Genomic DNA, 22891 nt, shown 5'->3' with positions numbered 1-22891 from the left:
TTATCTCCTTCCTACCAAAAGGACCCATCTGGCCACTCTGGCGATTCAGAATCTGAGGAGCAACTTCCTCCACTTGCTACTTGCACGTGATCCACACTCAAAGAATAGCAAGCAGAGACAGCACAGCAGCTCCCATGAATGACCCCCTCTCTGCCGCCACAGCTGCCTTCCAGATCACTCACAGCACCTGGAAACCCTCCACAGTTGTCCCATGTTCCCCTCCATAGGTCATATACCAAGTCAGAGATGGCTCAACCGGAAGGCAGGATAAAATTACGAACTTTGGTGATAGATTTTGAGCACCATGTAGGGTAGCACAGTGGGTGGGAAATGGACAGATCTGACCCATGGGAGTACACTTTCAACTGAGAATTTCTCCTGCACAGTAACATTTCAGTAGGGTTTGTGCAGGAGAACTGCCAGAGGGATTCTGCTCCATGTTGCCTGGTGGATTGTCCTCCCTGTGCTAGTAAAGCACAGTTTCCAAGATGCTTTGCTTCAGGGGTCAAATGCACAGTCTATTTAGCATCACCCCCAATAGAATGGTGTTTCAGATGGGATTCAGACTTGAAATGCAGAATAGTGTTTTAAATGTGCTCACCCATTTCCATTCTGATATCTCAGAGTTCAGGGGAAATACCGCATTTCATGGTATTTTTCAATTTCCTGCCCAGTTCAAACACTGGCATGATCGTTGCACCCATATTCAAGGGGGCCAGGAAAAATGTTTAACATGACACAATGCAGTACCTCCCTTGGAGATTGAAAGTGATGTCAGAATTAATGTTGGCATGCACATTCAGGAAATGCTGTGTTTCAAATACAAGTCCCAGCTACACACCCGTCTTATTGCTGGTGTTTGCTGATATAGCATTGTATGAGTTTTTACTGTATGGGACTTCATTGTGTAAGGCCCCAATGCTCTGCGTGCTTAGACGGGGGGGGGGGGGAGTCCTACAACTCCCCCACCCCCATGCTGGCTGGGGGATGCTGGCAGTTGTAGGACTTCTGTCTGAAAATGCATAGGACTGTACCCTAAGCCGCCATGCCCGGAAAGGCGGCCTAGAAAGGTTTTTAATAAATTCACAAATGCCTCTGTCCAGTTGCCCAACTTGACTTGTATCGCAGTCCTTCACGATGCTCCCAAGTCGTTTGAGCGAACGGAGCGTTTTTAAAAGCGGGGACGCCGTTTTCCCGCTCCCCGCTGTGAGGGGGCTGATCGACCTCTTGCCGGCCCTCTCTGCCTCTCTGCGGCTTTCAGACTCTTCCCCGTGAAACGATGCGCTGCCTCCGCGTCGCCCACGACCCAGCCCTGGCGGCCAGCAGTCTCCCGTCCTCGGCGTGGTCCTCCCACCTTGCCAGGATGCGGGAGACGCGCTCCTTCCCGGCGGCCACGAGAGCGCCCCTTCTCTCTAGCTTGCCTTGCCTTACAAGGCTGCGCGCGAAGCAAGCTCCCCCTCCCCCGGCCCGCTTTCTCCCTCTCTGGATGGCAGGGGGCGGAGCTTCTCGCTCTGGGATTTTGGGACCCCGCCTGGCCCTTCCCCCTTAGAGGCGAGCGCGGCAGCAGGGCAGGGCCGGGGAGCGGAGCTGGTCCTGCGTGCCCGGGCCGAGCCGCCGCCGCCGCCGCCTCCCGCTACGTCGCGTGCCCAACAGCTGGAGAAAGGCCGCACTTTGCAGCCTCCATGTGTGCCCGGGCCAGATCGGGGACGGCAGGTTCGTAGTGGCGCGGCTGAGATTGCGGGGGGCGGAACCCGATCCCGGCTGCCGGGATTGTTGCCAATACGCCCCACACAGCCTGGCCCAAGCGCAGGCGGGGGGCGAGGCTCCGCTGTGCAAAGCGAGGAGGGGCCGCGCTGCCTGCCCCGGTTCTGAGGAGGGACGGGTGGGCTCCAGTCTCCGCATCCCGCACCCTCCTCGCCTTCCCAGCCTTAGATCCTCTCCCTTTCGAGGAGAATAGCGCGAGGGACAGGGCGAGATCAAACTTCCCCGCAAGTCCAGCGGGGCAGGCTGGCACCCTGTTGACATCGAGGGGTCTAGAGAAAGGCCGCGACTCATCCTACTTCGGGGTACCCCCACCCCATCCCCTGCCGCGATTGACAGCGCGCGCGGGGAGGACTTTGCCCGAGGCTTCGCTTGCTCTTGCGTCTCGCTCGCTCCCTCCCTCTTCTTGAGCTCTTCTTACGGTTTTGTTCGTTGTGCCCATGACAGCCTCTTTGGAAAGATACAGCCGCCGAAGCAGGCAGTGAAAAAAACGAACAAAAAAGCGCCTTGGATTTAGCATCCGTGAATCTGGAGGTGTGTAAAGAAGGCCCTTCTGTGGGCCTTATTGCTTCAGTTTGGGGGAAGGGGCCAGGCTTCCAGCTTGGAAGTTTTCTTCACAAGGCATTGTCAAATGCCATCAAGACCATCCCCCCCCCCCCGCGCCGCTCTTTTCCACTGCTTCGGACAACAGTCAATATCATGTTTGCTCTCCTTTGGAAACCAAATAGTTCTCCCTAAGTTTGAGAAAAAGGCAAGGACAGTTTTTTCCCCCTCTGATCGCATCCTAGGATGCCAAAGGCTCAATTTGTTCCCCTGCTCTACCAGAGGCAGCAGAGCAGGGCAAAGACCTGGCTGATCTTTCTTACCGTACCTATTATTCAGCAATGTGGGTTATTCGCTGACATATAATATCACTTTGCTATTCATCGTTTGTTTCCATGCAATGCAACCCTGATTTTTGGCCCACAGCTCTCCCACAGTGGGAGACAGCTGGAGGGACTGATGTAGGTTGATTTTATGTACTAATTACATTTTTCTACCTTTTCCTCCCCCCCCCCCGCCCTGCCTGACTACTCACTACAGCAACTACAGCTTCCATTGGGGAAGAAGGATCAAAAAGAGGGAGAAAACTTTCCACCACGCCACGAGCTTTACTCTCAATGATACAAGAATCAAACATGATGGCTCTTACAGAAGGTTTTGTTGAACTGCAAAATTATTGGGACTAAAGGCCTTCAGATTACCCACAATTCTCCTCCTAACCTGCATGGCACACTGAGAATCGTGCCCCAGCCTCCTTTTTGTTGCTCTCAGGAGCTATGACTAGGAAAATGGCATCTAGCCTTACTTGTACAGGAGTGATATGGGCATTTTTTTCCTTCCTCTGTGCTGGGGTCTCCTGTGTGGGGTTCTTCATGCCTTACTGGCTGCTGGGGTCTCAGCTGGAGAAATCAGTGTCCTTTGGCACTTTCCGGAGATGTTCCTATCCAGTGCTAGATGAGAGCCGCCAGATCACGGTGATGGTGGAGCAGTGTGGACGCTATGCCTCATTTCAGGCAATTCCAAGCATGGAGTGGAGGATCTGCACTGTGGTGACGGGCCTGGGCTGTGGTCTTCTCCTTCTGGTGGCCCTTACTGCACTCATGGGATGCTGTGTGTCTGAGCTTATCTCCAGGACTGTGGGCAGGGTGGCTGGAGGCATCCAGTTCTTGGGTGGTGAGTAACAGCAAACCTTTGACCTTAGAACTACCTCCTGCCAGTACGGATACAGTGCCTGTGTTGTTCTCGCTACTCGGGATGCATTATTCTTGTGAATCAAATGCTTTCTTATATTACATTTTCTGCTTGGTCCAGCATTTACAGAAGCCTTTCCCAGCCTGGCGCCCTCCAGATGTTTTGGGCTTCAACCTCCATCAGCCTCAGCCAGCATGGCTAATGGTCAGGCATTCTGGGAGTTGTAGTCCAAAACATCTGGAGGGCACCAGGTTGAGGAAGGCTGATATATTTGTGGATAAAAATAACACTGAAAGCCTTCTCAATATGTCTTGATTTCTGAACTTTCAAATGACTGCCTATATTCCCTTTAGAGAATTTATTTTCCCTGTATTTTTGTTTGGTTGCCAATATGGAAAAGAAGCTGTTTCAGAGTTCTAATCTAAGATCCTTGACAGATTTCCCCCCATTACATACAGGGAAATGGTATTTGACTAGCCACCCAGCCCTAATGTTTGTTTAAGTTTGAAGTAAGCCCTATTGATTTTAGTGAGACAAGCAACACAGTTCTATCCATGTTTATTAGGGAGTAAGGCCCACTATATTCATTAGGACTTACTCCCAGGTAAGTGCATATAGGATTGAAGTCTTATCTACTAGCAAATGTTTTAGATTGGAGCCCATATCATAATTTGTGAGGTAATCCTGCATGAATTGTTTTTTCCCCCTTAAATGGGCCACAAAAGTCTGAATTTTAAGCCTTTTGGATATCCTACTCCGTTTTACTGTTTCTGTCCATATGGTTTTGATTTTAGCTTTTCCATTTTTGTGGCAGTTCTCCCTGCTCCTTTGTATTCTCCCCCCCACACACAATTGCTTCTAATTCCAACCTCTGCAGCTGCTGTTGAGGAAAGGAAAACAAGGACTAAGTGAAAACTCACATCTCCTCTGTTCTTATGAGGTAGTTTTGTAATGAGAGTTTGAGGTATATCTGTGATCTACAGAAATGGGGATTGGCTTGCTCATGGTTGCACTGTCTCCTGCTTTCTCTGCATTCTTAAAGAGAAATAGGCAGGATCTCTGGGTTGCGGCCTGCCCCTGGAACAGGGATGGACAAGGCCACAGAGTGCTAGTAAATGAAGCTAGCATTCTGGAAACATAGATCCATGTAGGATCCTGGCTGCTGCTAGCAGACTTCCCACCCCTGCCAAGGCTGATCAAAGTCTATGAAGAGCAGTGAGATGAGATAGATAGTTTTCTGTGGAAATTTTTCCACTACTATATTTTTCTGAATTCATCCCAGCCCCAGTCTTACAGATGCCTTGATGGATAACATTAATTATTAGCATAATGAAGTAAACATAAGTAAAATTGGACAACTGGAATGGATACAGTGCTAATCAAATTTAAAATCAAAGTTGTAATTAACTTTTTTCAATTAACTGTCTCTAGGAAGCACATATATATAAGCACACAGCTCTTCAGGCATGCTAAAATGAGTATGTTAACTATTTGCAGTGCCATCATGGGGCAGTATCCACTGCACTTCCACTCATCCTGTTGTACCTGCGGGACCCACCATAAGTGCAACAGGAAGCTAGTGCTTCATAAAGCAACCATGCAAATGAACTGAAATACTCATTTGCGGAATGGAAACTCCACTGACTTTCCCTGTTCCGGAAACTAGCATTTTGGCTTGTTTCTGGTTGCTTTAGGAACCACCAGCTTTCCATTGTGGTAGTGGTGGGTACCACTATTGTGTGAGTAGCACTGTATGCTGCCTGTTGTTTTCCCCAAAATCTCTATAATGTGAGTAAGGCATACAACCCTCAACTTAATTTCAAAAGCCCTCTGCCTGTAGTCAGTTCAGACCTCTGACAAAAGCAATCTATGTCCTTTCCCTAGCAGCCTGCTAGGCAGGAAGAAAGAAGGAGAGAGAAAAGGAGGTGGCAGAAAGAGAAAAGGGTTGACCCACCCATACTTGGTTTTGGTACCATTCACTGCCACATTACCCATGAGGGAACGCTTCCCTCAACAGAAAAAGTTGCCCACCCCTGTTGTAAAGGAAGTGTAAGCTATTAGTCATCATGTCTTAAAATATTTACAAGTATTCCAATAAAAATGTCCAAGTAAAGCTTTGAATTTGTTTGAACATAATAGTTAAACCACACTGAGTGCGCTGTATTGCACCTTCTCCCCAAAACAAATGTTCAAGTACTTTTGGCTGTTGGAAAAACTTTTCAGATATTTATTCATTAGATAAAACTAGTGTGGCATACATTTTTTAGCTTTGCTTACTCACTTTAAGTCCAATAAACATGTTAAATCAGATCTGGAAAACTTTCTGATTCAAAATTTTCTGGAAAACCCATTTCATTGGTGAAGAGTCCATTGTGCATCCACAGTCCAGTGTCTTGTTTCACGTGTGGTTTTATATGCTCTGTGCTCGAGTATTGTCCTCAGTTATGAGACAAACTTCATGTCCTGAGTTTTAACCATGTAAAAGTTGTAAAAGAGTGTCATTTCCAGACTATATTTCTGGTGCGCGAAATTTCAACTTTTTCATTCAGAGTGCAGTCCTATGTGGATAGTCAGCAGCCTCTGAACTCTGCGACTGCTGAGTATCCAATGCTGGGCGGGAGGACAGAGGCCACGCTCCAGCCATCCTGCATTTCTGCTAGACAGGCGATTTCCCCCATCTAGCAGCAGCACCTCAGAGGGGGAGGGAAGGAGGCTAAGGTGGCTGTAGGAAAGGGCATACTGCAGCTGCCCTGGTCTCCTCCCCTTCCTGCCTCTGGCCCTTTTCCCCCATCTCTGCACTCTGTTTTCTGAGTGCGGAGAGGTAGCCAGAGTGGTTCTCTCTGCACCTGCTATGAAGGGGATGGGGACGGGGAGGGGAGCACGGTTTCCTGGCTCTGACCTCAGAGCCAGGAAAACAAACAATTATATGGCCCCCCAGACACTGTCTAGGGGCCATAGGATTGCTCTTCCTGTATCCTAACAATTATTTGTATTTGCCATTCAATCAATACAAAGTGTCTTACCATTATTACGGTTAGCACTTTCGTATAGTCAAGCTGTTTTAGGAGAGTAACACACTGTACCCTAATGTATCTGTATGTAGTGTCTGTATGTGTGTATATATGTATATAATGTATAATGCCAGTTTAGCATTCTTTGAAGTCTTTTTGGGCATCCAAGAAGGGTAGGAAAATCTCTCTCTTTCTCTCAGTCTAAGGCACTGAAATTCAAAGAAAGCTATCAGATTGAGTGTACTGTACATACTGCTGAGCAATTCTTGTCACTAAACTATATTTTGTTTTGTTTTACTAGTACTGAAAAATCTGCAATCCTGTTTAGTTAAAATGCTGAGGAGTAGCTCCTATTTTGAATTCAGGAAACGTACCTTACATATTCTGGCTTGTTTATGGGGTCCTGCTCGTTGGGCACTTTCCCCCCACTTACCCTGTTTCTTGCAAGTAAGTAATGTAAGTAGATGGGCAGCCCTACTCTATGGCCAAGTTAAGATGGCCACTGCTAAGGTGGAAGTTTGTTGTTGTTCAGTCATTAAGTTGTTGGGCAGTTTCCCCCCACTTACCCTATTTCTTGCAAGTAAGTAAGTAAGTAAGTAAGTAGATGGGCAGCCCTACTCTATGGCCAAGTTAAGATGGCCACTGCTAAGGTGGAAGTTTGTTGTTGTTCAGTCATTAAGTCGTGTCCGACTCTTCATGACCCCATGGACCATAGCACGCCAGACCTTCCTGTCCTCCGCTCTCTCCCGGACTGTGCTCAAATTCATATTCATTGCATTGGTGATGCTATCTAGCCATCTCATCCTCTGCCGTCCCCTTCTCCTTTTGCCTTCAATCTTTCCCAGCATCAGGGTCTTTTCCAGGGAGTTTTCTCTTTGCATTAGGTGGCCAAAATATTTGAGCTTCAGCTTCAATATCTGTCCTTCCAATGAGCACTCAGGGTTGATTTCCTTTAGGATGGACTGATTTGACCTCCTTGCAGTCCAGGGGACTCGTAAGAGTCTTCTCCAGCACCACAATTCGAAGGCATCAATTCTTCGGCACTCAGCCTTCCTTATAGTCCAGCTCTCACAGCCATACATTGCTACTGGGAAAACCATAGCTTTGATTAGACGGACCTTTGTCGGCAAGGTGATGTCTCTGCTTCTTACTATGCTGTCTAGGTTTGCCATAACTTTCCCCCCAAGGAGCAAGTGTCCTTTAATTTCATGGCTACAGTCACCGTCTGCGGTGACCTTGGAGCCCAAGAAAATAAAATCTGTCACTGCTTCCATTTCTTCCCCTTCTATATGCCAGGAAGTGATGGGGCCAGATGCCATGATCTTCGTTTTTTTAATGTTGAGTTTCAAACCAGCTTTTGCACTCTCCACTTTACCCTCAAGAAGAGGGTCTTTAGATCTTCTTCGCTTTCTGCCATTAGGGTGGTATCGTCTGCGTATCTGAGGTTGTTGATAATTCTCCTGGCAAACTTAATTCCAACCTGTGATTCATCCAACCCAGCGTTTCTCATGATGTACTCTGCATAGAAGTTAAATAAACAGGGCGACAATATGCAGCCTTGTCGTACTCCTTTCCCAATTTGGAACCAATCGGTTGTTCCATGTCTGGTTCTTACTGTTGCTTCTTGACCCTCGTACAGGTTTCTCAGGAGACAGGTAAGGTGGTCTGCTACTCCCATCTCTTTAAGAATTTGCCACAGTTTGTTGTGATCCACACAGTCAAAGGCTTTAGCGTAGTCAATGAAGCAGAAATAGACGTTTTTCTGGAATTCTCTTGCTTTCTCCATGATCCAGCGAATGTTGGCGATTTGATCTCCAGTTCCTCTGCCTCTTCGAAACCCAGCTTGTACTTCCGGTAGTTCTTGGTTCACATGCTGCTGAAGCCTAGCTTGTAGGATTTTGAGCATAACCTTGCTGGCATGTGAAATTAGCGCAATTGTACGGTAGTTTGAACAATCTTTGGCATTGCCTTCTTTGGAATTGGAATGTAAACTGACCTTTTCCAGTCTTGTGGCCACAGTTGAGTGTTCCAAATGTGTTGGCATATTGAGTGCAGCATAGAATCATAGAATCATAGAATAGTAGGGTTGGAAGGGGCCTACAAGGCCATCGAGTCCAACCCCCTCCTCAATGCAGGAATCCAAGTCAGAGCATCCCTGACAAATGGCTGTCCAGCCTCGTCTTGAAGGCCTCCAGTGTGGGAGAGCAACCACCTCCCCAGGTAATTGGTTCCATTGTCGTATTGCTCTTACAGTCAGGAAGTTTTTCCTGATGTTCAGCCGGAATCTGGCTTCCTGTAACTTGAGCCCATGATTCCGTGTCCCGCACTCTGGGATGATCAAGAAGAGATCCTGGCCTTCTTCTCTGTGACAACCTTTCAAGTACTTGAAGAGTGCTATCATATCTCCCCTCAGTCTTCTCTTCTCAAGGCTAAACATGCCCAGTTCTTTCAGTCTCTCTTGATAGGGCTTTGTTTCCAGTCCCCTGATCATCTTTGTTGCCCTCCTCTGAACCCTCTCCAGTTTGTCTGCATCCTTCTTAAAGTGTGGTTCCCAGAACTGAACACAGTACTCCAGATGAGGCCTTACCAGTGCTGAGTAGAGGGGAACTAGTACTTCCCGGGATTTGGAAGCACTTTAACATCATCATCTTTTAGGATTCTAAATAGCTCAGCTGGAATACTGTCATCTCCGCTAGCTTTGTTGTTAGCAATGCTTCCTAAGGCCCACTTGACTTCACTCTCTAGGATGTCCGGCTCAAGTTCAGTGACTGCACTATCATGGCTATCAGGGACATTCAGATCTTTCCTGTATAGTTCTTCTGTGTATTCTTTCCACCTCTTTTTAATCTCATCTGCTTCTGTTAGGTCCCTGCCTTCTTTGTCCTTTATCATGCCCATCTTTGCACAAAACGTTCCCTTGATATCTCCGATTTTCTTGAAAAGATCTCTAGTCTTTCCCGTTCTATTGTTTTCCTCAAATTCTTTGCATTGTTCATTTAAGAAGGCCTTCTTGTCTCTCCTTGCTATTCTCTGGAACTCTGCATTCAGTTGCATATATCTTCCCCTTTCTCCCTTGCTTTTCGCTTCCCTTCTTTCCTCAGCTACTTGTAAAGCCTCATCAGACAGCCACTTTGCTTTCTTGCATTTCTTTTTCTTTGGGATGGATTGAGTGGCTGCCTCCTGAACAATGTTAGGGACTTCCGTCCATAGTTCCTCAGGCACTCTGTCTATCAGGTCTAATCCCTTAAATCTATTCCTCACCTCCACTGTATATTCATAAGGGATATGATTTAGGTCATACCTGAATGGTTTAGTGGTTTTCCCTACGTTCTTCAATTTAAGCTGGAATTTTGGAAGAAGCAGCTCATGATCTGAGCCACAGTCAGCTCCAGGTCTTGTTTTTACTGACTGTATGGAGCTTCTCCATCTTTGGCTGCAAAGTACATAATCCATCTGATTTCGATATTGACTATCTAGTGATGTCCATGTGTAGAATTGCCTCTTGTGCTGTTGGAAAAGAGTGTTTGCTATGGTCAGCGTGTTCTCTTGGCAAAACTCTGTTAGCCTTTGTCCTGCTTCATTTTGTACACCAAGGCCATGCTTGCCTGTCATCCTGGTTATTTCTTGACTTCCTACTTTCACATTCCAATCCCCTATGATGAAGAGGACATCTTTTTTGGTGTTAGTTCTAGAAGGTGTTGTAGGTCTACATAGAACTGATCAACCTCAGCTTCTTCGGCCTCAGTGGTTGGGGCATAGACTTGAATTACTGTGATGTTGAATGGCCTTGGATTCGTACTGAGATCATTCTGTCATTTTTGAGATTGTACCCCAGTACTGCTTTTCCCACCCTTTTGTTGACTATGAGTGCTACTCCATTTCTTCTAAGGGATTCTTGCCCACAGTAGTGGATATGATGGTCACCTGAATTAAATTCACCCATGCATGTCCATTTTAGTTCGCTGATTCCCAAGATGTCGATGTTCAGTCTTACCATCTTGTGTTTGACCACCTCCAGCTTACCTTGATTCATTGACCTTACATTCCAGGTTCCTAAACAATATTGTTCTTTACAGCATCGGACTTTCTTTTCACCACCAGACACATCCACAGCTGAGTGTCCTTTTGGCTTTGGCCCAGGCACTTCACTCTTTCTGGCGCTACTTGGAAATTCCCTCTGCTTTTCCCCAGTAGTATATCGGACACCTTCAGACCTGAGGGGCTCATCTTCTGGCGTCATATCTTTTAGCCTTGTGATACGTTCCATGGGGTTTTCTTGGCAAGAATACTGGAGTGGGTTGCCATTTCCTTCTCCAGTGGACCACATCTTGTCAGAACTCTCCTCCATGACCTGTCCGTCGGGTGGCCCTGCATGGCATAGCTTATGGCTTCACTGAGTTACGCAAGCCCCTTCGCCACAACAAGGCAGTGATCCATGAAGGGGAGGTGGAAGTTGCACCTATGCAAATTACCCAGTATCCTAGGGTTCCTGATCAGCAGACTAACAATGTTACAAGGGTAACACATGCAGCACTTTGACTGCTAGCCACACAGAGACCATCCCCTCCAGTCACAGCATCGGCCACAGACAACACCCCTAGCAACCACCTGATGAAAGGCACCAATCAATAGGCGGTGTTGTGACGTCAGCAACCTATGCTGATGATGCTTAACCCCTGTCTCCTCCATCCATTAGGAAAGGATGGCCAGGGCATAGGGAACAAAAGCCCTCCCCTCCTTGATGTTCTCAGCCCCCAACCTGTGGCTCACTGAGGGAAAACCATACAGTGAGACTTTGCAGACATAATTTCAAATCTTGTGTCATGCATGTAGCTTCAAGACAAGGAAGGGAAGCACTCAGAAATTAGTGTCAAAATATGAACAGTATAGAAGTGCAATTACACTTAAGATACATAACATCTAAAATTGTGGGTGGGGAGAGCAAAGTATTGGAGAGGGGAAAGGAAGGGTCTCTTTAACATCTTAGGGAAGAGCTACAGAAGAGGAATTATGTTTGTAATGAAAAGGCTGACATGCACATAGAAGAAAAGACAATGACATTAAAATAGGAGAATGGGTTTCTTTTCTTCTCTTTCAGTTTCACAGATGTTTGAATATAATGCATGCTTTAAATAGTTTTGCAACAATCATTATTTTAAGCTCCTTTTTTGTATTTAAATCAGGGTTTTTCGATTTAGTCTGGATTTAGCTTAATCCTTATTAATAACTTCCAAACTGCCAGCCAGTTTCCAGAAGAGTAGCAGTGTTATTTAATTGCTGCAAAAATACACACAACCCCCACCCCCAAACCCAAGAGTCGTGTAGCACCAACAACATATTTGTTGTTATAGGGATTTTATTGCATGGGATTTATTCTGTAAGGTGCCTTGGGAGGGCTTTTGCCCCTTAGAGGCAGCCTAGAAATATTGTAAATAAATAAATATTGTGCCATGAGGTTTCACAGGCAAGAACGTTGGATATACATTGGAACCAGGATTCCCAGAATGGATATATGCATGCAGATAAAACCTTGTGCATTGTGAAAGCAAAGCTCTGACAGTGCTCTCCTCCAGTGTGAAAACAAGATGGCGCAAGTTCCTGTGCTCCATTTTGTAAAGCCAACATTTCAAGGGACTGCTTGGCTGTGTTGCCATTCTTAATGCTCGCACATGCGCAGTGGTGGCAGTGGAAAAAACAGCTCAGTAGTTTGCTCCCGTGGCAACCAACACTAGATTTGTTTAATGATCGCTGTGTCTTAGGCTTTTTGTATACCAAATTCCAGGGATCTAATTCATCAAGAGGTTCCCTAGCAATTTGAATGTGAGTGAGTGAGTCAGTCCCTGATCATCTTTATATACTAGAAGTAAATTCAGCTTTCATTCTGGAAGCATAGATGCATATACTGAAAATTCCCCCAAGGCTCATTATTGTGCATGAAGGGCAACAGAAATCCCACAGCTCAGTGTTATGTCCCATGTGTGATTTTGCTTGCTCTGTGCTGCCATGATAGATATCTCTGTTGTGAGCTATCTATCTTTCTGCCTATTTTTATTAGATTTTTAAAAATTATTTCACATAAAATTTATCTCTCAAAATTTCTCGCAGCAATTAACATTCAGCCCATGGTGCCACTGATGGGCACTGTACATAAATGAAAATAAGACCCAAGCCCTGCTCCTGGGCTTACAAATTAAAAGGCAAGGCACATACAGGAAGGAAGGTGGAGGGGAAAGGAAGAAAAGGGAGATCAGTTTGTCAGTGTCAGAACAAAGAGGTGTGTTGGAGAAGGCAGGTAGCTCAGCGGTAGAGCACGTGCTTTGCATACGAAAGGTGTTAGGTTCAGTCCCTGGCAACTCCAGCTAGGGCTAGGACTCCTGTCCGAAACCATGGAGAGCCCCTGCCAGTTAATGGTGACTAGCTTTCCATAGCCTGGTGCCTTCCAGAGGTATCTTGAGGGCACTGGGTTGGGGAAGGCTGATGCAAACAATGACAAGCTTGATCAGGGGTGGGCAACACATGGGCCATGGGCCACATGCGAACCCAGGTGGGGGGCAGATTTGGCGGGGGCAGGAGATTAAAAATAAATCATGTCCATAGCAGCAATGGAGCACCAGAAGCATCACATTTAATCCTTTTGATGCTCTGTAGCCACTATGAATGCTATCTTAAACTTTTTTTAAAAAAAATTAAAAATTGGTGGGAGTGACCTTCAGGGGGTACCTGGGGGGTGAAAATGGCTCCTGGACCTCCTACAGTTGCCCACTCCTGGACTAGATGAACCAGTGGTCTGAGTCGGTATAAGGCAGTGTCCTGTGTTCCAAGATTTGTTTAGTAATCGAGGTGCCTTGCACTCCTCACATATCCAGCTTCAGGGCTCTACCTCATGGGAAAGTATCAAAACAGCTACAGTACCCCTACAAATGTGATACAGTAAAGCCTGCGTATCTTTGGATATCATACCACCACCTACCAACTTCCAGACTACTTTGTGCAACCCATGAAGTAGGCTCTAGCCTATGAGAGCTCATGCCTTACTAAATAGATTAGTTATCATTTTGTTTAGGAGTTTATATCCCACTCCTCAGTGCTACTGCTTCCAGAGTGGCAGTTTTACAGTGCTTCAGGACTCTTTGTTGTTTTTGCTGCTGCAGATCTACACAGCATATCATCTGGAGTTGAGTGATGTGGCCAAATTGTCTCTGCAAGGACTCTTTATATCTTATGGGATGGCATCAATGTAGAATATGGCAAATTTTGTCCAGTACATTTTTCCCCCAGCAGAGGAATTACCAGCTCTCGGACAGACACATTCAACTTGTAGCATTTCCTACATGGAAGTGCAATCAAACTATACCAGTTGAATTTTGGAAACTATGAGATGAGAGAAGCTTATGAAATATGTATTATTTAAAATGTTCTTGCTCTGTGCAGTTCAGATAATGATGCCTCTTAAAAGTTTCATTGCCACTCATCTATCACACTTTTAAAATGTACTATTAATGGACCTTTTTTGTGTGTCCTATAAGTTAATTGCAATGAAAGTCCTTCTGAACAATTTCAGATTTGCTTCATTTGTTCTATGGCATAGGTCCATTTACACATAGCCTACAGCAATTTGAAAAATGTTTTTGGCTCCTCAAATTCTGTCTCGTTTCCTGATTTCTTTGTAAACCATAAGATAATCTAAATTGGATATGCTGGTCTTTGATTATAAGACTGCATGCCAAATGACTTTCCAACTTCTTGACTCTGCCCAGAGTATGGTTTTTTTAAAACACTGGGTTGTTGCGATCAAGCGGGAGTGAGCAAGCATGCTGGGCTCCCACTGCCCAATCAAGCAGGAGGAGCAATACAACCCAAGGTTGCTCCATCTTTGGGTTGTTCAGTGTTGCATGCAAATCAGGTTGTTCGGTGTTGCATGTGAATGGGGAGAGACAATCCAGAGTTGGAATCCATGGTTAAACCCAGGTAAAAAAAACACCTCTCTGTTGTTGTGTCTGAACTGGATTAATGTGTCAATGCAAAAATTAACACAATAGAAAAACTTTGGGTGAAGTGCACAAACACACACAGCCGCAAACACACACAGAGGCCTCAGTCCAAAAAGCTGTTTGGTGAGTTTATGTGCGGCTTCTCTTCATACTACTTATACTCTCAACAGTTTATAATTGGACTCTAGTGGCAAAGCATCAACCCAGTCGCAGCTGTGGTTCCCATGGTGTCCAATTTCCTTAGATTCATCATGTGTTCACAGGTACATACAAGACTTCACAGATGTCTACAGGCTTTGTGGCAAAGATCAGTCCCATCCAGCTGTCACCTGGCAAACTACACACAATGGAGTGTGTGTGTGTGTGTGTGTGTAGAAGGCCTCATTCACAAGGTGAAGACCTCAGTAGGCTTTGAAGTGTCCATGCTCTGGTGCAGAGTGGGGGTGCCTTGCATCAGAGACTCACTCCAGATCACTTTGGGATCGGGCACAGACTCCATTGGGACTGATGTCTAATTTGAATGTGATCAGCCAGGAATGGGCCAGGCCTAGTTCGCTCATAACGACAACCGAAAGTATGGGTTGAGAATGGGTTGTTGTTAAATCGTGGGTTATCGTTATGTGCAAACCCTGCACTATTGTTTAACTATCGGTTATTAACCACGAACAACCCAGGAAGAGAGCCTATGGCTTGTGAACTCTAGGTTGTTTGTGGTTAGCAACCCATAATTAAACCATAGTGCAGAGTTCGCATGCAACAACAACACACGATTCAACAATAACCGATACTCTGGGTTGTTGTTACGTGTCAACCAGGTCACAGTTTGGGGGACAAAGGAGAGTGCCTGAAGGTGTGAGAGGAAGATGAGGTATTTTCTTCTTGTTTCTGAAGCCCTTTGCATCTGGCTGATTGTTCTGCATGGTACGTGGAAGCTGTGCTTCCACTTTCCATCACAGTGAGTCGACATAACTCTTGGCTTAAAGCAAGTTTTGAATCTGTACTTCAGATATATCATTAGCAAGCAAACCATTGTACTGATTACCTACGAGGGTACACTTTAACTACCTATATACATTCGTAAATATCAATTGCTCCAGTGGTCCCTATTTATGAGGGATAGTCCTAATTTTTCCAGTGTCTGTTCCTGATAAATGCTGCCCTTTTTTTTGCATTTGGGGGAGATTTAAAAAGGGATGCCTTTCAAAAACCTAATTAAAGTGAGTTGCTAGGGTTTGCTATTCTTCCAATTTCTGCCCCCTTCTGTAGGATCCCTAGAAGTGAAACCTCTGAGCAGGGGCAAATGCCTTTTGTCTCTAGTGCCTATGCGTGTAAATGAATGTACATGACTATTGAGGCACCACATACTGCACATATTGCATTTCAAGCATTACAGCTTGTTCTTTTTTCTTTCTTTTTTAACTGTCAACATATATTATAGGGCAATTGAAGTTTTTTCTTTGTCTAAAAGGGCTAACACCCTTTTTGCTTTTCAGTCAGTTCAGGGCAAGCTGCTCAGAGTATATGAATACAGCAGGCCTTTGGCAATGTATAATAGTGGGCGGTGGGGGGGAGAAAAGTCTGCAGGCAGTGATGATCCACAGGAGAACAGGAATGCTACAAGTATGCAAGGAGTTCCCCGTGCAATGTGGGAGGCTATGAAATATTGAACAGTATGTTTTAATGCTCTAGGAAATGGTACATGATGCATCACTCCCTGTAATAGTCCTTCCTATGTCGGCATGCTGTCAGTCACTGTGCCTAACTGCCGACAGTAGAGATTCCTATCCTTGCAGAAAAAAATGGGGATCTGAATAATCCCTGCCTCCCCACCCTTTCCCCGCTGCTCAAGCCAGCCTCTGGCAAGTGTTGTGCATGCATTCTGCCTTTGTGGTGCTGGGGAATATTCCTGGCATCAGAGAGCAGTGTTCAGATGTAATCTCTTGGCTGCCCGTGGCTGGGGGATTGTGTGGCCAAAGGAAAGCAAGGAGCTTGTTGTCCCTGGAAAGTCACTTGTAGGAGTATTGCTCAATGGTTAAAATGCATTGGGCAGCATTCTTTCCAAGATTACACAGAAAGATAGTTGGGTAAATGTACAGTGGATCACTTGAGATTTTCCCACTCTGCTGTTCCCTCTTCCATTGTGGTCAACACAGGATTGTCTCTCCCCTCCCCCTTCCTCCAGAGCCACAACTAGAGATGACATGTTAGGAGGCTTGAGTGGATTTTGCTCAGGGTCACTGTCTGACTGATCACTGTATTGGGGGATTTTATTTTCCCAGGTTGCAATACCTGCTGAGCAAGGAATATGTTTTCATCTCGTTTAGTGTGTTTTGCTTGCTTGAGTCAACTGTAGCTAGTTGTTCTGCACCCTCCTGCATTTGCTGGTGTGGATCAGTCGGTGAGGTTCTACATTCTTAACTATTAGTAAAACTAGATGGCCTCTTGGTACATTCTGATTCTATGCTTGATTTCTTCAAATTATTTTATTTCTAGCCTGCCCAAGCCCTCCCCCAAAAAACTCATCAGTCCAGCAAATGAGAATAGAATTCCATATCCATTCATTTGGCATTGACATTTTTCTCTTCCTTTGATGACTTAATCCTGAATCCCACAAGTTAGTTGAAACAGGTAGGTCTTACAAATGCTTCTGCAAGGTGCTCAGGCTTAGACTTTAGCTAGTCTTCCATGGGGGAAAATGAATTGTCCCAACATTGATATATTACTTCCTGTTGTAACGCAAAGTGTTTTAGGTTGGCTTGGTCTTGAATGAGCAAACAAGACCCAGCTGACTGCATTTTTGGACTCTCCTGGGGGGGAGCTATGGGGACTGTCACAAGGCGGGCCTGCACTTCAAGATTTACCACTGCACCATTGCCTGTAAACCAAGGAGACCTCTAGCAGTTAAGCAGCCATCTTGTCAATACCCTTAGTCAACCTGCTGCTGTACAGGTCAACAGAATAGCTGTCAAAGTCTGTAGGAATGTCTCACGGAGATGTCTGAAAACTTGTTGAGTCCATGAGTCTCAGTAGGCAGGGGACACATCATCCTAAACTGGTCCACCACTTTGACAGGACACTGAAGGATCTGAGCCTTCAGAAGATAACTATCTGACCATGACAAGGGTGTCTGCTTTCTACACCCCAAATAACCAGGTGATTTTTCAAGCCAGTTCAAAACATTACATCCAAACTGTGTCATGATACTTGAGTTAAGTCAGTAGTTATTTGCGAAAGACCCATGATTGACACAAAAGTTCTGCACTTACCCATGCATTTTTAAGGATGCTTCCAGACAGAGGGCTCCAAGTGCTACCAATTGTACAGCTACTCCGACTTTTCTTCCTTAATTGATTATTTGTGGAAAGAAAAAAGATGGAAGAAGCAGTGGTGGGCAAACATGGGAGGGTTACAAGTGGAAGTTCATGATGTCTGGTAAAATTCCATGAATGAGGCAGTATGACTGCATGATAAAAGCCTCATCTGGAAGCACTTAAGTCCCCAAGGATTCAGTAGAAGAGTGGAGCTGAATCGGTAAACAGCTGATGAGTACAGGAACTGTTTGGGGAACAGACACCGTTTAAAGCGCTCAGGGAGAAAAATTGGGGAGCTATTTGAAGTAAATTGATACACTATGGTTTATTAATCATAGATTTTTAATAGTTTCTTATTTTGTGCAATGGCATTTTGCACCTCTGTGACCTTAAACAGGCTGCCAAATTTTGAAAATTCTGACAGCCGTACCAAAATCAGCCACATGCTTTGGCTAAACGCATTGCATAATCACCCCAAATCAGAATGGTTTAACTCTTCTCATACTGATTTGAACATACATTATATATGATATTGTTAAACTTTTCATGCTGGTCCATGACCATCCTCATCACTTTAACCCAGAATTTCGTCTCAAACAAGCCATATTACACCAATTTGAAGGAAATACATTGGCTTCCTTTTCACTGCCGATCCCAATTCAAGGTGCTGGTAATCAATATCAAGGCGCTGGTAAAGCCCTAAATGCCTTGGGGCCCAAATACCTACCCAGTGTTGCAGGTTTTCTGGGACCTGGAAAGTTTTCCAGTGCAAATTGGGCTGATTTGCATAGGGTCATTGAACAACCAAGGAAGGGAACCCATGATTTGTTGTTGGGTTGTGAACTCTGGGTTGTTTGTGGTTAACAACCCAAAGTTAAACCATAGTGCGGGGTTCGCATGTAATGACGACCCACGATTCAACGACAACCCACGATTCAACAACAACCCATGATTCAACAACAACCCATACTCAGCCAATACTCTGAGTTGTCGTTATGTGTGAACCAGGTCGTACGCTATGCATTTACAAATGAGAGGGCCTTCTCTGTGGTGGCACTCGGACTTTGGAATGCCCTCTGAAAGGAGATATGATTGGTGCCAACTTTGTTTTATTTTCGGTGCCAAATTAAAATATTTCTTTTTGCCCAAGTATGTTTTACAATTTATTTTTAAACTGAATCGATTGATGTGTTTTTGTTTGACTTCCTAGTTGAAGAGTTGCTGTTTTAATTATGTAATCATATGTTTTTTTATATTGGATTTGTTCATTTGTTTTTTAATGTTGTGTACAGTGCCCTAGGATATTTTAGAATTACATCCATACGTACATGCACACCCTTTTACACTAAGCCATCTTTATTCTTGTGATATGAGAGAGGAGCATCCTTAAGAAAGCCATAATACATTGTGACTGTGAATGGAACACAGATGCACGAGAAAGATGGCTCATGCTGCCTTAAGACTGACTATGACTGCAACATGCATGCCAAAATCATGTAGCATTTTTAAAGCAGACAAGTGATAATACTGACTGAATTGGACGTGAATTGGAACATGTATTCTTCATGGAAACCTGCTGTCCAGGAGTACGGAAAATTTAATTCTTCCTGTTTGTGTTGCACATGACTGGGTTGCATCTGTCTGCTGAGCATGATGAATGTATGCAATCAACTCTTCATGAAGCTGCCCTTGGGGAGTGTCTGAAGCTTCAGCTAGCACAGGATGCGGTGGCCCATGTCCTGCTGAAAGAGAACTGGCAGGAACAAGTAAGACCTGTTATACATCAACTGCACTGGCTTGCTATCCAGCTTCCAGGCACAAGTCAAGGGGCTGCTATTGAGCTATAATGGCCAAAGTAACTCAAGATCTGCAGATCTCTGGGAGATCTTTTCCCCATCTTAACATTTTCCATGAGGCCCAGCTTCAAGTTCTGTCTGGACCAGCCTTCTCCAACCTGGTGCCTTCCAGATGTTTTGGACTATAACTTCTAGCATTCCTGATAATTGGCCATGCTGGCTGGGGCTGATGGGAATTGAAGTCCAAAACAACTGGAGGGCACCAGTTTGGGGAAGACTGGTCTAGATGTATTAGGGTATGAAGTAGGGTTTTCTTTTCAGTAGCTGTAGTCTTATGTAATTCCCTCCTAAAGGAGCACAGCATTTCAGGATTTCACAACCTTTTCCATTTACAATCTTTTCCAACCGCGGGTTCCCCAGATATCGTTGGACTATGACTCCCATCATCCCTAACCATTGGCCACACTGGCTGGGGATGATGGGGATTATAGCCCCACAATACCCAGAGACCCAAGGCTAGTTTAAAATGTGCTAAAACCTTCCTTTCCCCACCTTTTGAAATACTTTTAATAAAGCAGAAAAGCAGAAAACAGCTGCTCTGAATGCTTTATTGCATTATCAATTTGAGCTATTTAGTATTAGCTGTTTGTATTTTGTCTTACTGTATTGGAGATGCTTGAATTGACTGTTTTGAATGTAGTTTGAGAAGAGCAGGGCATTAAATGCAACCTTTATTATGAATGTAGTGAGTTGAATAGTCTGCAGTGAATACTTTGTTATAAGACATCTTTATGAACAATGGTCACTTGGGAAGTCATTATTAGTTTTTGCGGAATCTTTAATCACCGCTTTGATAGCCAACAAGCAAAGGTCTTTATAGAGTTCTAACATTCATTCTGCAGAAAGTACAGTTCAATTTAATGGTAGCTTTGGTGCCAGTGGGGCTTTAAAAAAAAATCAATTCAGCAATTACTGGCACAGTCTTTATCCTCAAATGGAGTTGCTTGTGTTCTTCAGAATTCATGAATGCATATTACTAAATTAATTCCTACCTTCTTGGACCCCTGCTGTTCAGAAATAATTGTTTCAATAATAAAGAGTTATGATCTGATACATACAGCTGCATCTAAGGCTGCATCTAAGCAGTAGATCAGATAATAGCTAGGTCACTTCTCTCCCTAGGCAATGGAATCCTGCCAAATATATAGTATGCAGTACCAATATAGCACTCGGTGCTTTCCCATCTAGAGGGTAGCTACATAAATTTTTCATGAGACTTTGGGCAATTGGCCTAATGAAAGCAGTGCTGTTTCACAAGCTTGTATGCAGAAATAAAAATAGTGTTCAGCAAGAGCAATGAAGAAAGACATCACAAATGAACAGGTCACGGGGGGGAAATGTGTTTGGGACTGAGGATTGATCTGATGCTGGAAAATGTATGTATGGCCTGTGATGCTGACTGATCAGGCTTTGGCTGTAAGAGCCAAAATGGTATGGCTGGTTTAACCATGATATTTCACCATTTCAGAACTTCACACTTAAGAAATAGGTAACTATTTTGCATATTTGCTTTGGACGCCACTGCTAGGATTGCCAGATTTTGAAACCTCTGTCCCTCTGTACAATAATTCCTTGTGAGAAATTGTCTGTGGATTTCTAAATGAAGTAGGAGGTATTTAATTTTTACAAATGAAATAAATGACTGAATGATTTATCCACATTTTCAGCTTCCACCTTGAAAACCCATTAAACTGCCTGAATTCCTTGGCTTCTCAATAAAGAGCCAGTGTTTTGCTTTTTCAGTTCTGCCTAACAAAGGCTGAGCACAGAGTCAAACACTTGTATCCAAGGCTGAAATCTTGTGTGCATTTACTTGGGAGTAGCCCCATTGAAAACAATGGGACTTGGTACCAAGTAAATCTCCTTAGGCTCACGCTGCACATGTCCAGTTTTTGCTTACTGAATTCTAAATGGGAGCCTATAAATTCAAGACATTGCATGAAGACAAAAATGAATTCCCAGCAACATTTTTTTCCAAAGCACCAAATGGACTTCATGAACTCTCTCAGGGATCTTTGTGTTATTCTTTCTGGATTCCCAGCAAAATGTGAGTTGTATTTTCCATTCCGTTGCTGTGTGATTTATGAGCCTTTTGCAAGCAAATATCTAGCAGCTTGTAAATAATTGCACTGAAAAGGAAGGCCAGTCTGCTAAACAGATTATTCCTAATTGTGCAGGCAGAGAATCAGGAATCCTGCTGTCATGCCTGTAAGCACCCCTCATACCTCATGTCCTTTCCCAACCATACCTGCCCTGACACCCTAGAGGACAAGCCACGTCACAGTTCTGTCCACAGGGTCAGGAAAGAATTGACATCTTTGCATGCAGGTGAACTAGTCAAAAACGTGATGGGCTGGTTGGTACCTTGGGGGGACTTCCTTGCAAGGGGCAGTACCCTATCCAACACTAGCGCTAACATAAATTACATCGCGCTAATGTAAGTGACCTCTAGCACAACTCCAATAGCGTTTGCTGGCACCATAGGTTTCCTGGGAAATCCCATCATGCCAGCAAATGCATTGCACTCGAGGTTATTGGCATTGCACTCGAGGTTAGCTATGCTAATGCAACGTAATTTACATTAGCACTAGTGTCAAATAGGATACCGCTCAAGGCTCATACAATGTTTTTAAAAATTACTCCACTGTTTTGGCACAATATGGCCTAGTGGTAGCCCAGCATAAAATCTCTACTATACTGACATAGTAGCCTACATATGTGATCAACATTAAGTTTCATATTTGAGTGGTTTGAGGAGTTCTGTGGTCTCGGGGCTTATAATGTCAAAGACCAGCCCTTGACTTCCATCCAGAGTCATTATTTTTCTTTAAGTCATATCTGCCTTCCTGTTACGGCAAGCTGGTGGTAGACTGTTGTCATTGAAACCGAGGGTGCAGAACCTCTCTCAGCCCAAGGGCCGAATTCCATTTCAGAGAACCTCTCAGGGGTTGCATTCCAGTGGTGGGCGGGGCTGAAGGTGAAAGGAGCAGGGCCCTAAACTACTGAACACGCCAGCATATTTTCGTTAAAAGCCCTTACTGCCAGTGAATAGCCCTTAGGACAGGCATTTCAACCTTTTAGAATGGGGAAAGAAAATGCACAAAAGCTAGGGGACCATCAAATGATTGGTGGTTGGGGGAAAGGGGAGTGTCTTTCTGGGGACCCCCAAAGGGTCAGATTTGTCCCCCGGGCCTGAGGTTCTGCAGTCTTGCTATAAAGGGGGTGTT

General features: G+C 44.8%; 1 protein-coding gene across 1 annotated transcript in view; it reads left to right on the top strand.

Annotated features, from left to right (window-relative positions):
* The first annotated feature begins 1547 nt into the window (after window positions 1-1547).
* The window catches only part of LHFPL6 (LHFPL tetraspan subfamily member 6), a 37647-nt gene continuing 16303 nt past the window's right edge, over window positions 1548-22891 (top strand). Inside the window, exons 1-2 of the mRNA XM_084826194.1 lie at window positions 1548-1713; window positions 2845-3477. Coding sequence (XP_084682320.1) covers window positions 3081-3477 — 397 coding nt within the window. The 5' untranslated portion in view covers window positions 1548-1713; window positions 2845-3080. The remainder of the gene's footprint in view (window positions 1714-2844; window positions 3478-22891) is intronic.

Source organism: Heloderma suspectum, chromosome 1, assembly GCF_057233095.1.
Source record: "Heloderma suspectum isolate Gila_16-S chromosome 1, 16-S_ref, whole genome shotgun sequence".
In the NCBI taxonomy this organism is placed as follows: domain Eukaryota; kingdom Metazoa; phylum Chordata; class Lepidosauria; order Squamata; family Helodermatidae; genus Heloderma; species Heloderma suspectum.
Note: the sequence above shows the minus strand (reverse complement) of the source record. Positions and strands in the feature narration are given on the sequence as shown.